The sequence below is a fragment of the Aspergillus eucalypticola genome (genome assembly GCF_003184535.1).
Source record: "Aspergillus eucalypticola CBS 122712 chromosome Unknown BO83scaffold_15, whole genome shotgun sequence".
Classification (NCBI taxonomy): domain Eukaryota; kingdom Fungi; phylum Ascomycota; class Eurotiomycetes; order Eurotiales; family Aspergillaceae; genus Aspergillus; species Aspergillus eucalypticola.
The window spans coordinates 264,881-288,657 of record NW_020290289.1 but is presented as its reverse complement, the minus strand read 5'-3'; the positions used below and the strand labels follow the sequence as shown (position 1 = coordinate 288,657).

The 23,777-nt window shown below is 53.2% G+C and overlaps 4 protein-coding genes across 4 annotated transcripts; 3 read left to right on the top strand and 1 right to left on the bottom strand.

The window, feature by feature from the left end:
• Positions 1 to 191: 191 nt before the first annotated feature.
• Positions 192 to 16,941, top strand: BO83DRAFT_438095 (peptide synthetase; the record flags this gene model as incomplete). Its single annotated transcript, XM_025536063.1, has 3 exons — positions 192 to 9,641; positions 9,705 to 15,236; positions 15,293 to 16,941. 3 exons carry the CDS (start codon positions 192 to 194, stop codon positions 16,706 to 16,708), a joined length of 16,398 nt encoding a protein of 5,465 aa, XP_025387234.1. The 3' UTR covers positions 16,709 to 16,941.
• Positions 16,942 to 17,459: 518 nt separating this feature from the next.
• Positions 17,460 to 19,083, bottom strand: BO83DRAFT_362616 (Zn(II)2Cys6 transcription factor; the record flags this gene model as incomplete). Its single annotated transcript, XM_025529524.1, has 5 exons — positions 17,460 to 18,215; positions 18,265 to 18,402; positions 18,459 to 18,622; positions 18,716 to 18,971; positions 19,024 to 19,083. The coding sequence occupies 5 exons, from the start codon at positions 19,081 to 19,083 to the stop codon at positions 17,460 to 17,462; spliced, it is 1,374 nt and encodes a 457-aa protein (XP_025387233.1).
• Positions 19,084 to 19,593: 510 nt separating this feature from the next.
• BO83DRAFT_417861 (uncharacterized protein) lies at positions 19,594 to 20,493 on the top strand (the record flags this gene model as incomplete). The annotated part of the gene is made up of 3 exons (XM_025534781.1): positions 19,594 to 19,838; positions 19,889 to 20,159; positions 20,224 to 20,493. The coding sequence occupies 3 exons, from the start codon at positions 19,594 to 19,596 to the stop codon at positions 20,491 to 20,493; spliced, it is 786 nt and encodes a 261-aa protein (XP_025387232.1).
• A 1,073-nt stretch (positions 20,494 to 21,566) lies between these two features.
• Positions 21,567 to 23,603, top strand: BO83DRAFT_417860 (lysophospholipase phospholipase; the record flags this gene model as incomplete). The annotated part of the gene is made up of 3 exons (XM_025534780.1): positions 21,567 to 21,615; positions 21,699 to 22,347; positions 22,415 to 23,603. The coding sequence occupies 3 exons, from the start codon at positions 21,567 to 21,569 to the stop codon at positions 23,601 to 23,603; spliced, it is 1,887 nt and encodes a 628-aa protein (XP_025387231.1).
• Positions 23,604 to 23,777: the final 174 nt, after the last annotated feature.

The window sequence follows — 23,777 nt, the reverse complement described above, 5'->3', positions numbered from 1 at the left end:
CGCCGTAGTCGAGTATACAGCCCTAGGCTACGATATAACCCAGGGGCGGAGTAGCTTCAGGTATCCTAACTTTAGAATTCTACATTCACCTTTCCGTAAAACGCTGCCAAACTGTTGCTGCCTGAATCCTACTATCATTAATCGACCGACCGCTTTTTGCCCTAACGCCTAGACCTCCACTTTCTATCACCATGTATACACAAGCCACTTCTTCTATCCTTGTCGAGAACGTCGGCGTCTCCCATAGCGAGAATCCCGATACTGAAATTGCTGCTCTAATCAACGCTGCCTGGAGCATCGTGGTAGGGCAGTATACGGGGCAGGAAGACACTCGCTTCATCACTGCCATTACGTCGGGAGAGGTCGATGACCTTGAATCCACCTACCAAATCTGCAACGCACAGCTCGACGGCGCAACCACAATTTCCGACTTCATCCTCCAAATACACCAAGCGACGAAGGAGCTGGCCTCCAACCAGGTTCCTTTGGCTCCTTCACGAAATGAAACCGCTACCTCGCCATTCCTACAATCCATCACGACCCTCACCTCCAACAAGACCTACCTCAGCTCCTCCTCTCCCAGCCATCTTGACGCTACAGGCGCGCTAATTGAGCTCGTGGCTATTCACCTGCCATTTGGCAAGCTCGAATTTGTGGTGCGTTTTGCACCAGCTACAATCGACCAAGAACAAGCCGATCACCTCGCGGCTGCCTTTGAGCACGTTCTTAATTTGATCAACAACCCCGACCGGCGTCACGACCGCCTAGATGCCATCGATCTAGTCAGTGACTACGACAAGGCAAAGCTTTGGACCTGGAATAGCGTCCAGCTGCCGGAGACGGTCGAATCATGCGTCCATCTCCTCTTCCGCCAGCGCGCGCAGGAGGAACCGGACATGCTCGCCGTGGACGCCTGGGATGGCCGCTTCACTTATGGCGAGCTGGACGCTATTTCCGATCGCATCGCAGTTTGGCTAGCCCAAGAAGAGGGAATCCGACCGGAATCTATTGTTCCCCTGTGCTTTGAGAAAAGCCGCTGGGCCATTGCGGCCCTGTTAGGTGTAATCAAAGCAGGGGGTGCTATTGTGTTTATTGACCCAGCTAACCCAGTCAGCCGCAGGCAGGATATCATGGAACAAATCGAAGGTAAGTGGGTGCTGAGCTCCAAGAGCCAGGCCGAAACGTGGGAAAAGGAAATGGGCGTACGAACTATTGTCGTTGACGAACAATTCGCCGCCTCCCTGCCGGTCGAGGATCGCATTCTCGAGTCCGGCGTTAGCCCTAACAATCTCCTCTACCTCATTTTCACTTCAGGAAGCACAGGAAAGCCAAAAGGCTGTCTCATCCCGCACAAGGCATTTATCTCGGGTGCTCTAGTACACGCCTCTCTATCCAACCTTTCTCGCGGAAGTCGAGTCTTGCAGCTCGCCTCATACAGTTTCGATGTGAGCATGCTAGAGATCATGACTTCGCTTATGTCGGGTGCATGTGTATGCACCCCAGACATGGCTAGCATGGCCCAAGGTCTCCAGCCCATCTTCGACAAATTCGACATCACATGGTCCTTCTTGACGCCGTCGCTGGTCAAGCTACTACGACCCGAGATGGTCCCCAAGCTTAAAACCCTTGCGCTTGGTGGTGAGCCACTCAGCAAAGTCGACATTGAGACATGGGCACCACACGTACAACTTATCAACGGGTACGGTCCGTCCGAATGTTCCGTTGCCGCTGCGGGCGATCCACATTTAAAACCAAACAGCGACCCATCAAATATTGGCCGCGCCGTTGGAGGTCTTTGCTGGATTGTGGATGCCGAGAACCACGACCGGCTCGTTCCACTAGGCGCCGTCGGCGAACTCTTGATTTCCGGTCCCATTCTCGCTCGTGGATACTTGAATGATGTGGAAAAGACGGCCGCCTCTTTCATTGAGAACCCGACCTGGACCGAAGGCTGGTCGCTGACACCATCGAATGCGACCGTGTCGAGTGAAAGCGCGTCCATGCGCTTTTACAAGACTGGTGACTTGGCCCGGTTTAACCTTGACGGCACCATCCAGATCCTGGGTCGCAAAGATACCCAAGTTAAACTTCGTGGTCTACGCGTGGAGCTGGGTGAAATTGAGCACAACATCGCTCGCCACCCTCACATCAAACATGCTGCGGCGTTCCTCCCCAAGGCTGGGCGTTGCAAGGAGAAAATCGTCGCCGTTGTATGCTTGAAAGACTTTGCTCAGGACTCCAAAGCTGGCGACTCCAGTGCGCCCATCGACGTGCTATTCGAAGATGAGAGACCAGATGTCATGAATCAGGCCGATGCAGTCCGGAACCACCTGCGCGGCTGTGTGCCAGAATACATGGTTCCCGCCGTATGGATCGTGGTTGAGGCATGGCCGCTGTTGGTGTCCGCTAAGCTCGATCGCAAGCGGGTCTTCAACTGGTTGTTGGATATGGATGAAAGCCTGTACAATCGCCTTCTAGGACTCCTGAGTGCTGATTCGTCGGAAAATCGCTCCTTGAATGAGGAGGCCGACTTGGATCTGTCAGAGGTCGAGCGAGTCCTTCGCGACATTTTCGCTGGTGCCCTGAACTCTCCCGCTCACAGTCTGCCTCTGGAAAAGTCTTTCATCGCGCTTGGTGGCGACAGTCTCGCTGCCATGCGTGTGATCTCACAATGCAAGCGTGCCGGCTTGAATGTTACAGTCCAGGACATGATGAAGAGCAAAGGCATCAAAGACCTGGCTGGCCGTTTGGAGAAGTCCTCTGGTCTGAAACCAAAGTCGAACAGTTTGGATGCCTCGTTTCCACTTTCCAGGGCTCAGCAATTCTGTCTGGGTGACGGGAGGGCGGCAAACCACCTCACCCAGAGCATTCTCTTGAAATTGGATGCTAGTGTTTCGGCTGCTCAGGTTAAGGGTGCCCTGGAGGCTATTGTCACCCGCCACTCCATGTTGCGGGCGCGCTTTGCTGACATTGTAGAGGACGGCGCCGTGTCCCTCAAGCAAACGATCACCCCTGAGGTTCAGTGTTCTTACCGCTTCCAACATCACCGCATAGAACGTCCTGAAGACATCACCACCATCGCAGCCTCAGCCGATGCGGTGTCACTCTCTGGACCCATCTTCTCTGCTGGTTTGGTTTCAGGAACAGAAAAGCAACTGTTAGTCTTGAGAGCCCACAGTGCTGTGATCGACACTGCCTCCTGGAACATCATCATCCGACAGCTTCAGAACTGCTTGAGTCTCCCAGATGGGCCTATTGTGGTCGAGGAAGCCGAGGAGCCAGTCTCTTTTCAGAACTGGGTTAATGTTGAGAGAGAGTCATCGGGCGCCGGGATTGCAGTCGCGCCACGCACTTTAGCAGCCACGGAAGTTGATGTGGACTACCACGCAGTGGAGATTGACCAGGAAACAGCCACTCTGCTCTTGGGCGACGAAGTACACAGACCACTGCGGACTGACGTTGTCGACTTGATAATGGCAAGTCTGATGCTCTCGTTCAGCCAAATCTTTGGCGACCGCGAGACCCTGCCTACACTTGCTCTGTGGGAGGATGAGCGTGAACTTGCGTTTGAAGATTTCGGCATTGACCTCTCGCAAACCGTTGGTCGATTCGAGACTCTCCGCTCAATGGCTCTCGAGACCGCCGATATGAGCACCACCGACGAGCAATTGCGCATGCTGAAGGGAATCAAGGACGCCCGGAAAACAAGAATGAAGTCAAGCAGTACTGAAAGCCCAGAAATCTCGTTTCGCTACCGCAATCTGTCGAACGTGATTGACGGTCCTCGCAGCCTGGTGCAGATTAAGCCGCGCCCGGTCTACCTTCCTGCTCCCGGCGCCGCTCCTTTGGTCAGCAACATCTCGGTTGTTGCGGAAGTCATCGATAACAATATTCAGCTCGCCTTCTCTTACAACAAGAAGGTTGTGCAAGAGAGCGGCGTCAAGACGTGGATCGCGACCGCGCAGGAAACACTTGCTTCCCTCGTTCTCAAGATGATCAATGCCCCAGTTGAATACACTCCATCAGACTTTCCGTTATTGGGCGGAATCAGCTACAGCACCTTGAATAATCTCATCAACGAACAGCTTCCTCAGATCGGCCTCATTCCTGGGCCCGAGACTTCGTTGATCGAAGATATCTATCCATGCTCACCCATGCAGCAGGACCTGTTGCTTAGCCAGCACCGGTCTAAGGATGACACGTATGATGTCTACCATATCGCGGAACTCAGGCCGCGCGATCCCAAGGAGTCGGTGTCCATTGAGCGACTTGCGCGGTCGTGGGGCAAGGTTGTGCAGCGACACACATCCCTACGCACCATCTTCGTTGAAAGTGCCGACGTCGAGGCTCAGTTCAACCAGGTTGTGCTATCGCGCACCCAGCCCATTATTTCAATCGTGGACTGCTGCCCTGCTGATGACTTCGCTTTGATCCTTGCCAACCAAGACCCGGTTTCAATCAGAGGACCGGAACCTGCCCATCGACTGTCCATCTGCCGGATTGCTGGAGCCAACCACGTTGTGATGAAGCTAGAGATCAACCACGCCATCGTGGATGGCGTATCCGCGGCTGTGATTGTGCGTGACCTACTGCAGGCGTATGATGACCATGTCGCCCAATGGGAGCCAGCAATGCCGTTCCGCAACTACATCTCCCACATCCGACAAACGCCTCTGGTCTCATCAATTGACTTTTGGGCAGAGTACCTGAAGGGTCAAAGTGCGACCATGGTTCCTAGACTGACCAGCCAAGAAACAGACAACGAAGGTAAGAGGCAGTTGAACGTGGTGTCGGTTCCCCTGAAGGAGGAAGGGGTCTCCAATAAGGTACTCCTCGACTTCTGCCGGAAGGCTTCAGTCACCCCTGCCAACGTTTTCCAAGCCGCCTGGGCCCTGGTACTCCGCGCCTATGCTGAGTCGCCCGAGCAAGTCTGCTTCGGCTACCTCTCGGCGGGACGCGACGCTCCCCTGCAGGGCATCCAAGACGGAGTGGGTGCTTTCCTCACCATGCTGGTGAGCCGTCTGTCTTTTGCAACTGAGAACGCAGGTGCCAATGCTACCACTGTTAATACACTACTGGACGCCGTGCAAGTTGTTGCTGATGACTACGTCAACGCTCTGCCTCACCAGCACGTTGGTCTCTCCAACATCCAGCATGCACTCAAGACAGGAGGAAGCCCACTTTTCAACACTATCGTTACGGTAAACCGCGATGTTGACAGCCCGGCCGATTCTTCACTCATCTTCAAGAACATTGGGGATCACGAACCCGACGAGTATGCTATCGTCCTAGACGTGCAGCTCAACGGTTCCAACATGGCGCGAGCTTCCCTCCGTCACTGGACCGATCATTTGACAGCTAAACAAGCAAGCAATATTGCCAGTGCGCTTGGAAGTGCTGTCAGATCTATTATAACCCGACCGGATACCTCTATCAATGAGGTGGACCTTGTGGGTGTTGCCCATAAACATGAACTAATGTCCTTCAACACCCACTCGCTGCCACGGGCAAATCGATTGATCTTCACGAAGTTCGAGAAACTCGCTTGCGTGCAGCCTGATGCCCAGGCTGTGTGTGCTTGGGATGGCGAATGGACGTACTCGCAGCTCGATGAGGTATCTACCCGCCTCGCTCACTACCTTCGTTCTTTGGGGGTAGGTCCCGAGGCCGTAGTGCCACACTGTTTCCCCAAGTCGGGCTGGACCATCGTGACGTGTCTTGCGATCCTGAAAGCGGGTGGTGCATTTGTAGGTCTGGATCCGACACACCCAAGAAAGCGACTGGAGGGCTTGGTCCAAGAAGCGGGAGCCACGGTGGTGTGCGTGGCACCGCAGAATCGGCACTTGTTCGAGGCATGCGACAGCTTGAGCATCGTGACAATCACTCCCGAATTTGTTGCCAAGCTCCCTTCGAAGTCAGGGCCGGCATGTGGTTCCATCCAGCCAAACAATGCGGCTTGCGTCGTTTTCACGTCTGGTACAACAGGCCGCCCCAAGGCTGTAGTGGTGGAACATGCCTCGATGGCGACCTTGTCAGATCTCATGGGTCCGGCAGTTCGCATCGGCCCAGAGGCTCGCGTCTTCCAGTTCGCGAGCTACACCTTCGATACATCGAACCAGGACATCTTCACGACCCTACAACGCGGTGGCTGCATTTGCGTCCCCTCGGATGAGGACCGCGTCAACGATATCCCTGGCGCTTTGAACCGCCTCCGCGCTAACCACGCCCATTTGACCAGCACAGTTATTAGTCTCATGCGCCCGGAGCAGGTTCCTCAGCTCCGATGGCTCTTCAGTGCTGGTGAGCCCCTTACTAGGGAGAATGTGGAGATCTGGGCGCCAGCGGTCGAGCTCTACAACAGTTATGGCCCGGCCGAGTCATCTGTTGCCGTCACTTGTACCCCCACCCGCCTAAGCGCTAATGGCAGCCCAGCAAACATCGGTCTGGCCTTTGGTTGTCACGCATGGATTGTCGATCCCAGCGATCACCACAAGCTGATGCCTTTGGGGGCCGTGGGCGAGCTCCTGCTTGAGGGTCCGCTGCTTGCACGTCATTATCTAAACAATCCAGAGCAGACAGCAGCAGCCTTTGTGCAAAACCCGAAATGGGCGAAGAGTATGACTCCGAACCGTAACCGACGCTTCTACAGAACCGGTGATTTGTGCCGTTTCAACCGGGACGGTAGTCTGACCATCATCGGCCGCCGGGATAGTCAGATCAAGATTCACGGCCAGCGCGTTGAGCTTGACCACATCAAGTACGAAATTCAGGCACAGCTAACCCAGCTTGACCAGTCGAGTCTAGTGTCTGTTGATGCCGTGATGCTTCCAAACAGCCAAACCCAGGACCGAACTCTGGTAGCATTCGTTCAGTTCCTCGATGAGTCGTCCTCAAAGCCGCTGGACACCTCGCGAACTCCGATGACCGAGACCCTCGCCCGCTTGTTTTCAGACCTCAAGGCAGCCCTCAAAACCAGTCTGCCCCAGTACATGGTCCCTGCCATGTTCATTCCGATCACGCAGACCCCGCGAACTGCGAACGGCAAGTTGGCTAGAAATGTCCTGCGCGAGATACTCGCCTCTCTCTCAGAGTCCGACATTTCCCGTTACATGCTACAGGGTGATACTACGAAGAGGGCACCGACGACACTCCGTGAGCAGAAGCTGCAGGCTGCCTGGAGTAAAGTGCTTAATCTGCCGGTGGAGAAAGTAGGTGCTTCTGATAACTTCTTCCAACTTGGAGGCGACTCGGTCGTGGCCATGCGGCTTGCAGGTGCTGCACGAGTGGCAGGCATGTCCTTGACTTTCGCGGACATCTTCGCGCATCCCGTCTTGTCCGATATGGCTCAAGTCGTGCGCATGGGCGATGAATTTGGTGAACCGGAAACAGATGAGACGGCATTTGACCTTGTCCCACTGTCATCTACCTCACCACTGCAAACGATTCGCGCCGAAGCAGCAGCACAGTGTGGTGTCAGGCCCGAGGCCATCGTCGATATGTACCCGTCCACCCCACTGCAGGAGGGCCTGATTGCTCTTTCCATGCGACAAACCGGAGCGTACAAGGATCAACGCATCTTGCGCCTCACGGACCCGAATTATGACGTGTCCAAATTCCGCCGTGCGTTTGATGCTGTTGCCTCCGCCGAACCCATTTTCCGCACGCGCTTTGTGAGCGTCAGTGGGGCTGGACTGCTTCAGGCGGTATTGAATGTCCCGGTTGACTGGACCAAGAGCGACAATCTGGCCGCGTATCTCGAGGAGGATTTGAACGCTCCAGTGACCTATGGTAGTGCGCTCATCCGACTTGCCCTGGTAGAAGAGCAGGACGGAGAACGCTACATCGTGTGGTCAGGACACCATGCGCTGTGCGACGGCTTCAGCATGGACATCACATTTGAACAAATTGCCCATGCCATGGAACACGATGGTTCCGTCATGCCCAAGCCGGTGTCTTTCAAGGGATTTATCCGCTTCTTGCAGGATCAGGAGCGAGACAGCTCTGCCAGGGAATACTGGCAGAAGCAGTTCCCTGCTGATGGCGAGGCACCACCCCAATTCCCTCCTCGGCCACAAGGCCACCAGGTTGTCCCTCATCGCGTGTGTCGCTTGCAATTCCAGCTGAATCGTCCGACCGGGACCAAGATCTCGGTGACGAACTATTTGCGCGCCGCATGGGGTCTAGTCGTGGCTCGACACATGGACAGCTCGGACGTCCTGTTTGGCGTGACCCTTTCTGGCCGAAACGCCCCGGTTGCGGGTATCTCTACCATGAACGGGCCCACGATGACAACCGCCCCGTTCCGCATGACAGTTCCATTGGACGGCGAGACAACGGTCGCACAGTACTTGGACTCCCTTCACCAGCAGGGTATGACAATGATGCCGTTTGAACACAACGGCCTGCAGAATATTCGTCGACTCAATGAGCAAGCTCGTGCGGCTATCGACAACATGGGACATCGTTTCGCGGTGGAGCCGAGCATCGCGGACGTCAGCGAGGCCCTCGACGGAATGGAAATCGTAACCGCCGATCTGCCAGAGGGCTTTTACACGGATGCGTTGGTCATTCGCAACTACGACCACAGTGACGGAGCAATTGTCGTGGAAGCCCGATATGATCATACTTTGATCTCTGATCGAGATATGCAGAGACTGCTCAGCCAGTATAACCATGTCGTCCAGCAACTGACCAGTCAACCGGAGACTTGCGTTCGCGATATCCAAGTTCTTAGTCCAGAAGACATCAGCGAGATCACCGCATGGAACGGTGATCTGCCCGAGACAGTACAAGGGTGTATACATCAACTTGTCGCGGAGCGAACCAAGGAGCGTCCAGACGCAGAGGCTGTGTGTGCCTGGGACGGAAGCTTCACCTTCAGAGGACTGGATGCGGTGACGGAACGCCTCGCAGCCCATCTCCAAAGCCTCGGTATCGGCCCAGAAGTGACCGTCGCTCTTTGCTTTGACAAGTCCAAATGGAATGTCGTCTCCATGTTATCCGTCCTCAAGGCTGGCGGTTGCTACACGGCCATGAGCCCGGCATATCCCGCCGCTCGCATGCAGGATATTCTCCAGGACGTCCAAGCACCCTTGGTACTTTGTTCACCCCACCATGCGGATAAGTTCGCCGGCATGGCACCAAAGGTTCTCCCCATCGATGATGCCAGTTTAGAATATATACCCAAACAAACAACAGCTGACCGCGTCACGTCCACCGTGCAACCATCCAACGCAGCTCTGATTGTTTTCACATCCGGCAGTACCGGTAAGCCCAAGGGCGCAATCATCGAGCATCGCGGGTTGTGCTCCATGCAGCACTATGAAGGACCTCATGTACAAATGGGACCGGATACTCGCACCCTTCAATTTGCCTCACATGTCTTTGACGTGTCCAATTCGGAGGTCTTCACAACCCTGATGCGGGGTGGTTGTGTTTGTGTGCCGTCTGAGACTGAGCGACTTAGCGACCTCGCTGGCGCTGTCAACAAATATAGAGTGAACTGGTCCTTCCACGTTCCAACAACTGCAGAGACACTCGATCCGGAGCAGATGCCAGGATTGAAGCATCTGGCTTTGGGCGGCGAGGCCATCAGTCAAGGGCTATGTGACCGATGGGCATCCCGTGTGACACTCCTCAATGTATGTTCTCTCAACTACTCTCTTTATGTCTTTTTCTGTAGACACATTGCTAACCCATAACAGTCATATGGGCCCTCGGAGTGCAGTATCTGGACTAGTGTCTCGCATCTGCAGCCGGGAACCTCGTCTCCGAACAACATCGGCCGAGGACTTGGATGCCGCACATGGATCACCGAAGCAAATGACCACAATCGTCTGGTGGCGATCGGTTGCGTCGGCGAGCTCTGTGTCGAAGGCCCTATCGTCACTCGAGGCTATAAAGCCAATCCGGAACAGACCGCTGCTGCCTATATCGAGAACCCAACATTTGCGCGGGAACTGGGCATCCAAACCATGCGCATGTACAAGACAGGTGACTTGGTGAAGTATGATGCAGACGGCACTATCCTCTACGTTGGTCGCAAGGATAGCCAAGTCAAGGTCCGTGGGCAGCGCATTGAGCTGAGTGAGGTGGAACAAAACATTGTGGCCCATGGTATTGATGCGGATGCCGTCGTTGTTGAAAAGATCTTCCTGGATGGCAACAAAGACCGCGTGGCTCTGGCGGCATTCCTAAGGCTCAATACGGCCTCCGAGTTAACTGATGCGTCTGAGGATGTCGAAAGCTTGGACGTCGTCCGTGACCAGCTCGTAGCCCTGAAGAGCCACCTTTTGGAGACAATCCCTCCCCACATGGTTCCTTCTTTCTTCATTCCCATGCGATCCATGCCCGTGACACAGACAGGGAAGAAGGACCGCAAGGCGCTCCGAACACTTGCGGCGTCTTTCTCGTCCGAGCAACGACAAAAATACGCTCTAGACGATGAAGCCGATTCCTCCAAATCTAACGGAGGTCGTGCATGCACCAGCGAAGCGGAGAAGCGGCTCCGGGGATTGTGGTCGGAAGTTCTGGGGATCTTCCCAGAGGAGTCAATCTCGGCCAACGACAACTTCTTCCACAGAGGAGGCGATTCAATTCAAGCCATGCGACTGGCAGCCGCCGCTCGTCGCGCTGGCAAGGCGCTGGCAGTGAGCGACTTGTTCCGCATGCCGCGCCTGTATCAAATGGCCGAGCTCTGGGAAAGTAGTGTGCAAAGCCAAGACGCAAACATTGCGCCTTTCTCTCTGCTCCAACCACAGATCGTTGATGACGCTATTCAGGAGGCCGTTCGCCAATGCAACGTCGATTCGAGCGATATCGAAGACATTTATCTCTGTTCAGCGCTGCAAGAAGGTCTCATGGCAGTCTCTACACGGAAGCAGGGCTCCTACATCTCAACAAGAATCTTCCACTTGCCAGCCAATCTCGACATCGACCGCTTCAAAGCAGCATGGCAAAAGGCAGCTGATGTTTTCCCGATCCTGCGGACACGCATTGTTCTTGGTCGCGCGTCCGAGTCTCTCCAGGTGGTGGTCAAGGAGAAGTTGACCTGGCAAATAATCACCGATGAGACATCCTTTAGCCTTCCTATGATTGAGTACGGAGGCCGCCTGTGCTCCTTTGCGATTGATATTGAGGCACGCAAGTTTGTCTTGGCTCTCCACCACGCTGTTTATGATGGCTGGAGTGCGACCGTGCTACTTGGAGCTGTGGAGAAGTTCTACGCGGGTGAGCAATACCAGGTGGGACCAGGATATAATGTCTTCATTCGCCATCTCTCTCAGGTTGAACAATCCGAGTCGGACAGCTTCTGGGAAGATCAACTCCGCGGTACACCCGCACATTTCCCCAAGTTGCCCTCTAAGACATATGAGGCCAAGAACAGTGCCAACGTGTCTCACACCATTCGTCTACCAGCGCCCGAGCACCAACCGACTGGAATTCTCAAGTCAACGCTGCTGCGAGCGGCATGGGCCATTGTGAGCTCCAGACATGCCGGGTCGAATGATATCACCTTTGGTGCCGCACAATCAGGTCGCGACTGCGCTGTCCCTGGCATCGTTGAAGTTGTCGGGCCGACTGTGACTACAGTACCGGTTCGTATCCAGCTCAACGACGACGAGGCCATTGTCAACTTCCTCCAGCGCGTGCAAGAACAATCTGTCAGCATGATCCCGCACCAGCATGCTGGTGTGCAGACGCTTCGGCAGTTGGGCAAAGAGGTCCAAGCCGCCCTCGATTTCACCACCCTGTTCGAGTTCGGAGAGGACTCCACCCAGAAAGGCTTCATCACAGAAATAGAGATGCCCGAGCTGTTGGATGGATTCTGGTCATATCCTATTGTCTTTGAGTGCCATCTGGCTAAAAATGGGGAGACTGTCAATGTTTTGGCACGACATGACCCAACCGTTGTCCCAACACACCAGATGGAATGGATCTGCAAGCAGTTCGAGCACGTTGTTGACCAGCTATATAGCATGGCCTCCAACCAAGTGCAGGCTAACAAAATTCGTGACCTCGACATCTTCGGCCCAAGTGACTTCAGCCAAATCGAGGCCTGGAACGCTAGATGGCCTGCCGGTTCCATCGACGGTAAGACAGTTCACGAAGCCATTGCGGAGCAAAGTCGGCTTCGTCCTCACAATCTCGCCCTCTCAGGCTGGGATGGGGAAATGACCTACGCCCAGCTGGAGCACTACGCGACCAAGCTAGCCAAGACACTTATTCTGAAGGGCGTTGGCCTCGAAGTCATGGTGCCTCTATGCTTTGACAAGTCCACATGGGCGATCGTGTCCACCATAGCTATCATCAAGGCCGGAGGTGTTGTTGTGCATCTCGGCCCTACTCACCCGGCGAACCGCAGAAAGGAGATCCTGAAGACAATCGGAGCAGACTTTGTATTGGTCTCGCCGCAGCACACTGGCATTTTTAATGATGCCGCTGTTACGACCATCCCAATCAATCAAGAGTACTTGGATCGCCTGCCCGACGTTGACTACGTTGATCTACCCAAGGTCAAGCCCTCAAACGCCGTCTATGTATGCTTCACTTCGGGAAGCACGGGTCGGCCCAAGGGAATCGTAGTCGAGCACGGCAATCTGCGCATGAGCGCACAAGCACACGGGGCACAATTCAAGGTCAACCCCGGCACCAGGGTGTTCCAGTTCTCCGCTTATACTTTCGATATCGGACTCGGTGACATTTTCATCTCACTCCAACGCGGAGCCACCATCTGCACGCCATCTGAATGGGAGAGATTGAACGAGCTTCCCGGCGCCATCACCAAATATAAGGCGAACTTCATGTCAGTCACCCCATCTGTTGCCAAGCTCCTCCACCCAGAAGCTGTTCCGACACTGCGCACTCTCGTCCTCGGTGGTGAGGCACCCACTCAAGACAACGTCCAAACCTGGTCGGATAAACTGAACCTGATCATCATTTGGGGCCCAGCCGAGACCACCATCTATGCATCTGCGACGCCGCCGACAACCCGGCAAACAAGTGCACAAGGCCTCGGAAACCCAATGGGTAGTGTGATGTGGCTCTGCGATCCAGACAACCACGACAGACTAGTACCCCTCGGTTGCGTTGGTGAGATTGTTGTCGAGGGTCCCCTCGTCTCGCGAGGCTATCTCAAGGACGACGCAAAGACGGCAGCCGCGTACATCGAGGATCCAGCCTGGGCGAAGAAGCTGGACGAGAATGCCTCGCCTCGCAGGATGTACAAAACTGGAGACTTGGCACGCTACGACGCTAACGGCTACATGTTATTTTCCGGTCGGAAAGATAATCAAGTGAAGCTCCACGGTCAGAGAATGGAGCTGGACGAAGTGGAACACAGCATGTTGAAACACGAAAGAGTGCGGCAGGCTGTTGCACGCATTCCTCGCCACGGGCCGCTCAAGGACAAGCTTGTGGCCATGTTGAGTCTCCATGATGTCTCATCGACCAGCTCGCCCGTTGCCAACAAGATCATCGTGCTGGGTGAAGCCTCTCATGGTGTTAAGATTGGAAAGGAACTTGCCTCCGTGCGTGGGTTGCTGCAACAAAACGTGCCAAGCTACATGGTGCCAACAATCTGGATTGGTGTCGAGGCCGTTCCATTGAGCGCCAATTCTAAGGTGGATCGGAAGTCCGTGGATGCGTGGATGGAAGAGATGGATCAAGAAACCTATGCCTCCCTCCTAGGCGAGGCGGGTAGTGATAAGAAGGAAGAGGAAATCCGCCGCCCAGCCACCACCGTGGAACAGATTCTGTGCAACCTCATCAGCAAGATACTCGGCCTGAACGCGGAGACACTCAACCTCAACTCCTCGTTCCTGGCCCTGGGTGGCGACTCCGTCGCTGCCATGCAGTTGCGTAGCAAGTCTCGCACTGACGGGGTCACAGTCTCCATGCTGGACATTATCAGGTGCAAGAGCCTGGTGGAGCTTGCAGCGAAAGCGGAATATGCTGAGCCAGCCGTGAAGAAGGTCCAGGACGGATCTTTCGAACTCTCGCCAATCCAGCAAATGTACTTTGATTTGGTGGGATCTGCAGCGGATGCAAACATTGGTCATTTCGACCAAAGCATTCTTCTGGAAGTCAACAACTCCGTGCCTCCTCAAGCATTGCGACAGGCGCTGGTGCAGGTCGTTCGCCGGCACTCGATGCTCCGCGCCCGGTATTCTCGGAATGATGCCGGCCAATGGTATCAGTACCTTGCTGAAGACTCGGCAAATTCATTCCATTTCAGTGTCGAAGACGTGGAAGATGGTTATCAAGTTTCCAACATACTGAAAAACATGGGCGGTGTGTTTGACATCGAAAAGGGCCCAGTCTTCGCTGCCCGCGTGTACAATCTCCGTGCAGAGCGCAAGCAGTTGATGTTCGTTCATGCTCACCATTTGGTGGTGGATGTGGTTTCATGGCACGTTCTGCTGGGCGACCTGGAGCTGGCCATTGCCACTGGCAGCTTGGCTGGCCCAGCTCCGCTCTCTTTCCAGAGTTGGTTACGTTCTCAGAAGGAGATGGCACAGTCTCTCGAGCCGAGAGATTTGCTACCATTCGCAAACACAAGCATGCCTGCGGCCAACTTTAACTACTGGGGAATGGGAGGCAACAAGTCCAACAGATACTGTGACGCCGTCGTGACTGATTTCTGGCTCGATGAGACCCTAACAAACCAATTAATGAGTGTCAGCAAGGGGGCTTCGAACGTTGCCCCTGTAGACATTGTTCTAGCCTCTCTTCTCCACTCCTTTGCGGCTGTCTTCCCCGACCGCGCCGCACCACCAGTCTTCTCCGAGGGCCACGGTCGCGAGTCATGGAACAACCAGGTCGACCCTTCCGGCACAGTGGGCTGGTTTACGACTATGAGCCCACTGCATGTATCTGATCTCCAGTCGGACATCATCGCAACCGTGCAAACAGTCGAGGACTTGCGCCGCCGCCTACCCGCCAACGGCATGTCCTATTTCAGCTCCAGATACCTGTCTGGAAAGGGACGCAAGGCCTTCGGGTCGCATTTCGACATGGAAATCATGTTTAACTACCTTGGCCGCTCCTCTGAAGTTGGTTCGGAGAACGCCCTTCTCTCGCATGCCGAGCTTCCAGACGGCGCGACTTTCGACCAGTTGGTCCAAGATGAAAAGCTTCCCCGCTGGTCTCTTTTCGACATCGTGGCTCTTGTTGTGGGTGGTAAGACTCACGTCACCATGGCCTATAACAAGCACATGCAACACCAGGATAGGATTGTTGAGTGGGCAGCCAAGACAAAATCAACCCTTAGCCTTGCCATTGAGGTTCTCAGTGGTATGAAAAGCCTCACCCCCACTCCCACTCCCACTCGCACCCCCCTACCCCTACCCCTACCCCCAAACCCTCAATCGTGCAGCACCAGCCCCAGGATCAATACATCACCCTCGACAACATTGAAGGAATTTACCCCTGTGCCCCAGTACAGCGACACATGCTCGCAGAGCGCGAAAAGTACCCCAACCGCCGCCTATATGAGATGGATTTCACCTACCACGCCCATACAATCAACGGTGTCGTCGACGTGGACAGAGTCCGCGACGCATGGCACCAGGTTGTGCAACGTCATCCCGCACTTCGCACGGTATTCCTGCCCAGCATGTCTTCGCCGGGCTCATATGACCAAATTGTGATCCGAAACTGGTACCCTGAGGTCCCCGTGATCGAGTGCGCCAGCGAAGATGAGATGACGGCTCGAATGGACGCCTACCGATCAGTCAACTACAGCCTGTCGAACAGAAAGCCACACCATCAGCTCACCTTGTTCCGTACAAGCACAAAGGACGGGGTGAAGAAGGTCGCCTTCAAAACCGAAACAGACCACACCCTTACCGACGGCGTTTCTGTCGCTCTGATCCTCCGTGACCTGATGCAGGCATACGAGGACAAGCTTCCCACCACCACAGCCCCGTCTTTCGGCAACTACTCGGTCTGGCTACGCAGCATGAGCCAGGGCGAAACACTAGTCAAGGACATGGAATACTGGCTAGAGTTCTCACAGAGCGCGGGAGCATCGCTTATTCCTCATACCGATGCCTCATGCCTTGTGCCCTCGCAGCCCCGGGTCCACAAGACAAAGACCATCAACCTCGATTCGGAGACCACCAGCCGACTACCCGCCTTCTGCGTGCAGCACGGTGTCACGATGGCAGCCTTCCTTCAAACTGCCTGGGGAATGGTGCTACAGCACCTCACCGGATCGGATAAGACCCTGTTCTCCTTCATGACCGCCAACAGAGACGCGCCGTTTACCGGCGCAGCAGAGACTGTTGGTCCGCTCATTCAAATGCTTTTGTGTCGGATTGATCTGAGCAACAAGGCCATTGGTGATGTGTTGAGGCAGGCACGGGACGATTTCCTCGAGTCGCTGGAGCATCAGTACGGACTGGCCCAGATGGAAGATGTGTGGCAGACCCCTGCATGGAATTCTCTCATGAGTTTACAGTACATGGACTCACGGGTGGGTCAAAAGGCCACCGAGCGGACTGAACTCGAGGTTGAGCTACGTACGGCAGAGGATCCCACTGCGTGGGACGTGTCGATTGGCTTGCAGATCCACAGTCGTGGAGATGGCGTCACAGAGGTTGATGCGGAGCTTGGTTACTGGTCTGATGTTCTAACGGATGAGCGGGCAGCATATGTGAAGAATCTGTTTGAAGCTTCTGTGAAGAAGATGATTGAAGGATATTGATGGATTTGGGGTTTTAATTGTTCACTCGCTGATGTCAACAGGCGGGACCTGTTATTTCCTTTTGTGTGAAATCTTGAAGTTGCGCAAGGCTGGACCTTGATATGCAACATCTGTCAGATTGACTACTGTACCGATTTTCCTTATGTCTATATTTATCTGTCCCCTCGTTTGTGTCTACCATATTGCTCATTCTATCATTTATCAAGTCTTAGTCGTCTTTCAAAACAACCTGGCTTCGTTCAAATTCTCCTACCCTGCAGTCGTAAGGTAGGCTATCCTGCGATTGTATATTTTAGATCCTGGGGATCGTCTTACTTTTGCTCACAGTCGGGGTATATGTCACAACCAGTAATGGTGGCGACACTGCAAATGAACATCAAGTTCTTCAAGGATTTACTCAACTTGTATGAATTACTTTCATTCATGAGACACTCCGATGAAGTCTATTTAGGTACGAAATAACTTGTTTCAAGCACATACGACCATAGGGTGTGGAAAACAGGGCTTCCCGTCCGCTCAGCCGTACTTAAGCCACACGCCGGGAGGTTAGTAGTTGGGTGGGTGACCACCAGCGAATCCCTTCTGTTGTATGTTTTTTTTATTTTTGTTTTATTGAGTTGTTATGTATGTATTTATTCGATGGTAAGCGGAACGGAAGAAGAGAGGAAGGGTGCTAAAAAGACGCATCGCTGAAGAAAATCATAAATAGAGAGTGGGAAAATATATCACTTCATGAAAACACACCCCGTCCTTAAGTTCCCGGAATAAAGCCCCTCGTATGTCCATTCCTAAGCATCTTAGCCATACCAAGGGCCTGCTGAATCCCCGTCGCATTCCCAATGTGCTCCAAAGTCCGAATGATCCATTCCTTGGTGGCGGGATCTGAACTCGCACAGTCGCCCGCCACAAATAGAGGCCATAGCAGGCGAACCACAGCTGTGAATGTCACCTCCCCAGAGACAAAGTGGTATGGGACACTGGCGCAGATATCGTCCGTCATTTGCTTGATAGTGTCTATCGAGTTGAGCACCATCTGCTGGCATTCAGATGTCCCTTGTAAGCCCCAGAGAGGTAGGGCCATTGACCTAATCATTTCGTGTATTATGATCCGGGTTTGACGGTAATGGTTCCACATTGAAACTACCCCGACTGTCTTGTAGACATGGTATGTGTCGCTGTGAAGAGGAATTTGCGGACGAGATTTGGGATTACTGTGTGTGTCAACGACGGAGTATTGCCAATGCGGACCGAGTGACATGGCCCAGGATCGCAGGTCAGTGTCCAGGTGGAGGGCCTTGCTGACTAGTATGCTCAGTGTGTCGATGGAATCGTCAGCCAAGGCTGCGTCGTCCACTTTGACAGAGAGGTCGTGTAGTTGTATCAGTATGTCGCAGAATGTCTCCATCGGCTGTGAACCTTTGTCCTTATTGGCTCGTGCTACGTTGGTAAGGGCTGTTATTCTTGGTGAATTGTACCTCTGGGATCTCCTGAAAATGCTGCTAATTGCCTGATAGGGGTGAGAGGCGGTGCGAATACTTAGTTGAGGTGAGACTTACATTCTGCAAGCGCACCAGTCTGAACAACTCAAGTCCCGTTGATGAGTGCAACTGCTCCATCCCACGTAGTTCAACAAGCTTTGTGGCTCCACGAACATGCTGCGACCAGCCCCGCATTGGATTCGGGAATGTGTTCAACTAGCACCTGCATCAGAAAGCTGAGCCGGGAACCAGTGGAGCTAATCTAATCTTACCTCATACATACCGAGCAATATAACAGCCCCGAGAGTGGAGTCGGATTTGGCCGATACTGGGTCTCGTAGTGCGTTGTTAGTGGCAATCAGGGCTTTCCCGTACTGTTCTCCTGCCACGCGCTTTAGTTCGGGAAGTCGGTTGATTCTCGCCATACTTTCTAGCCCTGCAGCTTGGATCGTGGCTTGGAGTGCAGGAGACGGGTCGGTACTTAGCAGGTGGGGCAGGTAGGAGAGAAGACCCCGGACTCGCGTCGTACCGACGTAGTAAGTGAAGATATGCGACATGACCTGGTCGTCGATCGTGGTTGGCGGAGGAAGTATAGAGGCCGGGGAAGGAGACTTTGACGAAGAAGGCGGCTTGCGTTGTTTGCGGGCGATAGTCCCTCGACCTTCGACTTTCACTGTAATCTCGTCGGTTTGGTCGCAGATTCTTAGAACGTTGGGATCGCGATAGCCAGAGCACTCCTGGTTGACCTTCAGGCATTGTGTACACGACGGGCGACGTCGATCACACTGTTTTATCAGTACGCCATGATCATCAAGAGCCTCGAGGCGCACCACGTACGATTAGTCGTCGTGTCCTGCATAAGGCACACCCCAGACTTGGCTTCCCCCGGTACACCATGGTGATAGGGCTATGTGTGGATAGTGACTTCCCAGAAAGGTAACCAGTTCGGATGCCAGAGTTTGAAGACGCTTGGCTTCTAGCAAGTGGGACTTGGCTACCATTTAAGCCGACCAAGCACGTCGGGCATAAGCTAGAAGTAAGCACTAGTAGCCGTGGATGTGGGGGGCTTGGATGCCTTGGGTCGAGTTTCCGAAACTTTATATTCTCCCGCTTGCTCAGCCCAAAACCCAGCCACGGGTTGCAGAATATAGAACAACCCCATGTTGGTACCTGTAGCTGCAGATGATCGCGAGGCTGATTACTGCATATTCCCGAACAATATGCCATTATAGGTTAAGTCAATTGTTTGTATAGCCTCATGTCGAAGGGTATATGAGTTCCTGTGCTCTCCGACCAGATGCTGTTTTATCATAAAATCAGCCGAAGCGTACATCAAGCGACCCTTCTATTACTCTTTTCTTTCCATCCAGGATTATATCTTATATTGTGACATTTACCATTCACAAAATGAACGGAATATTTGCAGCTGACCTTGCGGCCTATCTGATCCTCTCGCCGATCGTTGTTTACAATTTCATAACCCACAGATGGACCGGGTTTTTAGCCTGGTACTCCCTGACCATGTTCTGTTCCGCTCGAGTCATTGGAGGTGCTCTAGGAGTTCGCAACGCCAGCAGCATGACAGCAAACATAATCCAGAGCGTGGGCGTGACGCCTTTGATTCTATGCGTTGACGGATTGGTTCATGAAGCGTACGTTTATGGCTCGAGATTTGCTAGATCTGGTACTGAAATAACGACAGTCGAACGTATCGCTATCCCTATGCTAGCCGTCGCCTCAACTGGTCCGTTGTGGTTGGGACATCAGTCACCATGGTGGGAGCTATAAGTCTCTCCATCAAGGCATGTCTGGATATTTTCGAGAACAAAGCACAATCCGACGATTATTCATTATGGAAGGCTGGATCAGCCCTGGTCGTTGTAGTTTGGATCTTCCAGATTGGGTGGTCGATTTATTCCCTGCATTTCCACGATAAAGGGATTCAAGGTCCGGGATATCAAGGCGGCACTGCGGTAAGAATTTCATATTTGCCAAATGCTTCTCAGGTAAAGGGTTGACTGACATGTCGTTGTGTAGCTCCTTCAGGGTGCGCTGGTTGCACTAGCATTTATCGGTGTCCGTGTCATCTACGCACTTGTTGCTGTTTGCACCGAGAGCAAAGATCTTAGTCCGGTCTATGGGCTAATGTCTGTACGCGTTCTTCTCATGTTACTTCCGGAGTTATTTGCGACCGTAACCATCATAGTCGTTGGTGTCCGCACCCGACATCTCCGCGAACTGAAAGATGAAACGGACTATGGAAAGCTTGATGTCGTCCAGCCGACTTCGGTTGGCATTGCGGCTTAGCAGCGGAAGCCTGTCCACGTTTTCCTATGTGAACAGATTTTGATTTCTTTGAGTACCGCGTCTCATGCATCTCTTTTCCTCTGTTTCTCTTTCACTTCTCGATAGAATATGTTAGCATTCGGAATTCAGATACCATTTTGCAGCTTCTCCTCTTCTCTAATCCAAAGATGTCAATGTTAATACCCCACCCAAAGTGATCAATCATAGGTCAGTTCGCGTAGCTCTCACACAGCCTCTGATGCTGCGGCGTATCCGGTGTCTGCATTTGAATGGTCGAGCGCTGATGAGCTTAACCAAATGCAGACCGCTGTTGACTGTTCTTATGGGTCATGACCCACACTAAAGCAGAGTTAAATCACTCCGCTTGAGATGCTCATATGGCAACGTCTATTGTTGGATGGAGGTGGATTCTTGATTGGTGCGGCAACAGATTGGGCGACACAGCAATCAAAGATGAGAAACGTAGCTCTACCCTCGTGGGCTCCAGCATTTCTGCAAGTGATGGCTGCGTTGACTGGGAGTGTTCAACGATGGGGAAGAAAGGGAGCAAACGTGGCCCGCGCCGATCGTTGTCCACCGCTCAGCCTCCGATCTGGTTGCCTGATTAGGTTTAGTGTGCATACCGACAATTTGGCCCCTTCATCATGTTGAAAAACGGGTCTGTCAGAATGTAGCATTCAATCAAGCTCATCTTCACCGATCTTGTTACTCATTAGAGTTAGCGTGCATGGGTCAGGGCATCCAAGTGCTCGGCTGTTGTCCTCTAAGGTTTAAATCTCGGCTGGTGTGGGACACTCCGCCCCCAAATCCACTTTTGAGTCTTGAGGCCTTTAGGCCTGGGGTTATTGTTGTCCCCACCATGGATTATATTGCCATTCCTAAATGGGTGTACCAGATCGGTGGGATGGGGCTCAGCTTGAAAGTCATTTCAGCCTTGGGTCGCTGTGATTTTTGGTGCACCTGGGAAGCTTAAATATCGATCAATCCCAAGAACATTCAGAGCTGTTCTCCATGCTCAATCAAACACTATCGATTCATCTACCAAGGTCTCTTGAGAACCTTACACAGTAATCATGAAGACCTCTGCACTACTCGGCTCGGTTGCCTTGGCCTTCCTGCCTTGTAAGTCCTTTGCGCATTTCTCTCAATTATCGACATCTCGGTGATACTCGATTCAAATGACTCACTGACATTGCGCCTGGTAGCCACATCTGCTGCTCCATCCCAGATTAATAATCGCCGAGCTCGAACGGACGTCAGTGCTGAGCGGCGGGCCATGTCAAATGCCGCAAACCCTTATGCTCCGGTCCATGTTTCCTGCCCGGCAAACCGGCCTAGCATTCGTGGCGCTGCAACACTCTCTCCAGAGGAAGTTTCCTGGCTAGATACCCGACGTGAAAAGTCTCTATCAGGACTGAAAGAGTTTTTTGGTCATATTGAGATAGGTTGCTTCGACGCCTTGGATTACCTCGACACAAGCGACTCATCCAGCTTGCCCAATGTTGCAATTGCTATATCCGGTGGTGGTATGCGCGCAATGTTGAATGGTGCTGGTGCCCTCAAAGCCTTCGATAGTCGGACGGAGGGTACGGCTGCTCAGGGCCAGTTGGGCGGTCTACTTCAATCTGCAACCTATGTTTCTGCTCTTAGCGGAGGCTCCTGGTTGCTGTCTTCTGTGTTCATGAACAACTTCACCACCATTTCCGCCCTTCAGGATACTTTCTGGGACTTTAGTTCAGCATCCATCCTCGAAGGACCTGCAACCATGGAGCCTACCGACTTTTGGGGTAATATTACAGCTCAGGTGAAGGCCAAAAGGGCTGCAGGCTTTACTGCCACTGACGCAGATATCTGGTAAGCCACAATTTATATAACAATCAACCCAACTTGCACAGTAACGTGTAGATGCTAACTATTGCAGGGGTCGTGCTGAAGGCTACTACTTCCTCAACGCTAGCCATGGCGGCGTTGACATCCATTGGTCGTCGATTACGAAGACACGGGCGTTCCAGCACGGAGACATGCCACTGCCACTGGTGGTTGTTGACGGCCAGTCCTTCGCAGACGCCAACGACGAGCCCGGTGAAGACAAACCCATCTACGAAATCTCGCCCTGGGAATTTGGAACTTACGACAACAATATGTATGGATTCGCACCACTTGAGTACTTGGGCACCCGATTCGTGAATGGCCAGGTGCCCGAAAATGAGACCTGTGTGCGCGGCTTCGACAGCGCTGGATTTATTACCGGAACGTCCAGCGACATTTGGAATGAAAACGGCACAGACATTGCCGCTACTCTACGTGCTGCGATAGGAGATGTTTCAACTAACACTACCGAGGGCGCTTTGGAGGTAGAACTGCTCTCGTATATCCTCGAAGAAGTTATGGGCGCGGTCAGCTCCAACAACACCGTCACCAGTGGCCCAGCTGCCTACGAGCCCAATCCTTTCTATGGATACAACGCGAACACCTCACCTTTTGCAAACACTACAAGACTGACAGTGGTCGACGGCGGTGAAGATGAAGAGAATATCCCCCTCAACCCGCTCATCCAGAGAAAGCGCGACGTGGATGTCATCTTCGCCATCGATTCCAACAACAATGATGCCGGCTACAAATGGCCCACTGGAGAGTCGCTTATCGCTACTTACGAGCGAACTCTTGCCGGTTACGCCAACGACACCTCCTTCCCTTCCATTCCGGATGGGAACACCTTTGTCAACTTGGGTCTTATTAGCCATCCCACTTTCTTCGGCTGCAATAGTTCGAACATGACTACACCTGCTCCATTGATCGTCTACTTGCCTAACCACCCCGTCACCTATATGTCTAACACGACAACTACAGACACGACTTTCAATACCACAGCCCGTGACGCTATGATCACCAATGGTTATAACGTTGCGACACAAGCTAATGGCACTCTGGATAATGAGTGGACTACTTGTGTGGGTTGTGCTGTGCTTAGTCGTTCGTTTGACCGGACGAACACACCAGTGCCTGCTGCTTGTGAGCAGTGCTTTCAGCGCTATTGCTGGAATGGTACGCTTGATACCAGTACTCCAGCGGTCTATGATCCGTCGGTCATTTTTCCGTCTGGTTTGTAAACATTTGAGGACATGGGGTCAATGATGAACAAGCCGGAGGACGGTACTGCCGACTCGAGGCAAGGGGAAGATCCCTGGACTACTATAGATTGCACATATTGTGATGTTAGATGTAATTATATGTTTTCACTTTCGTTACGCTAAATTCTGGCGAAGACTTGACGTGAAGTTTTC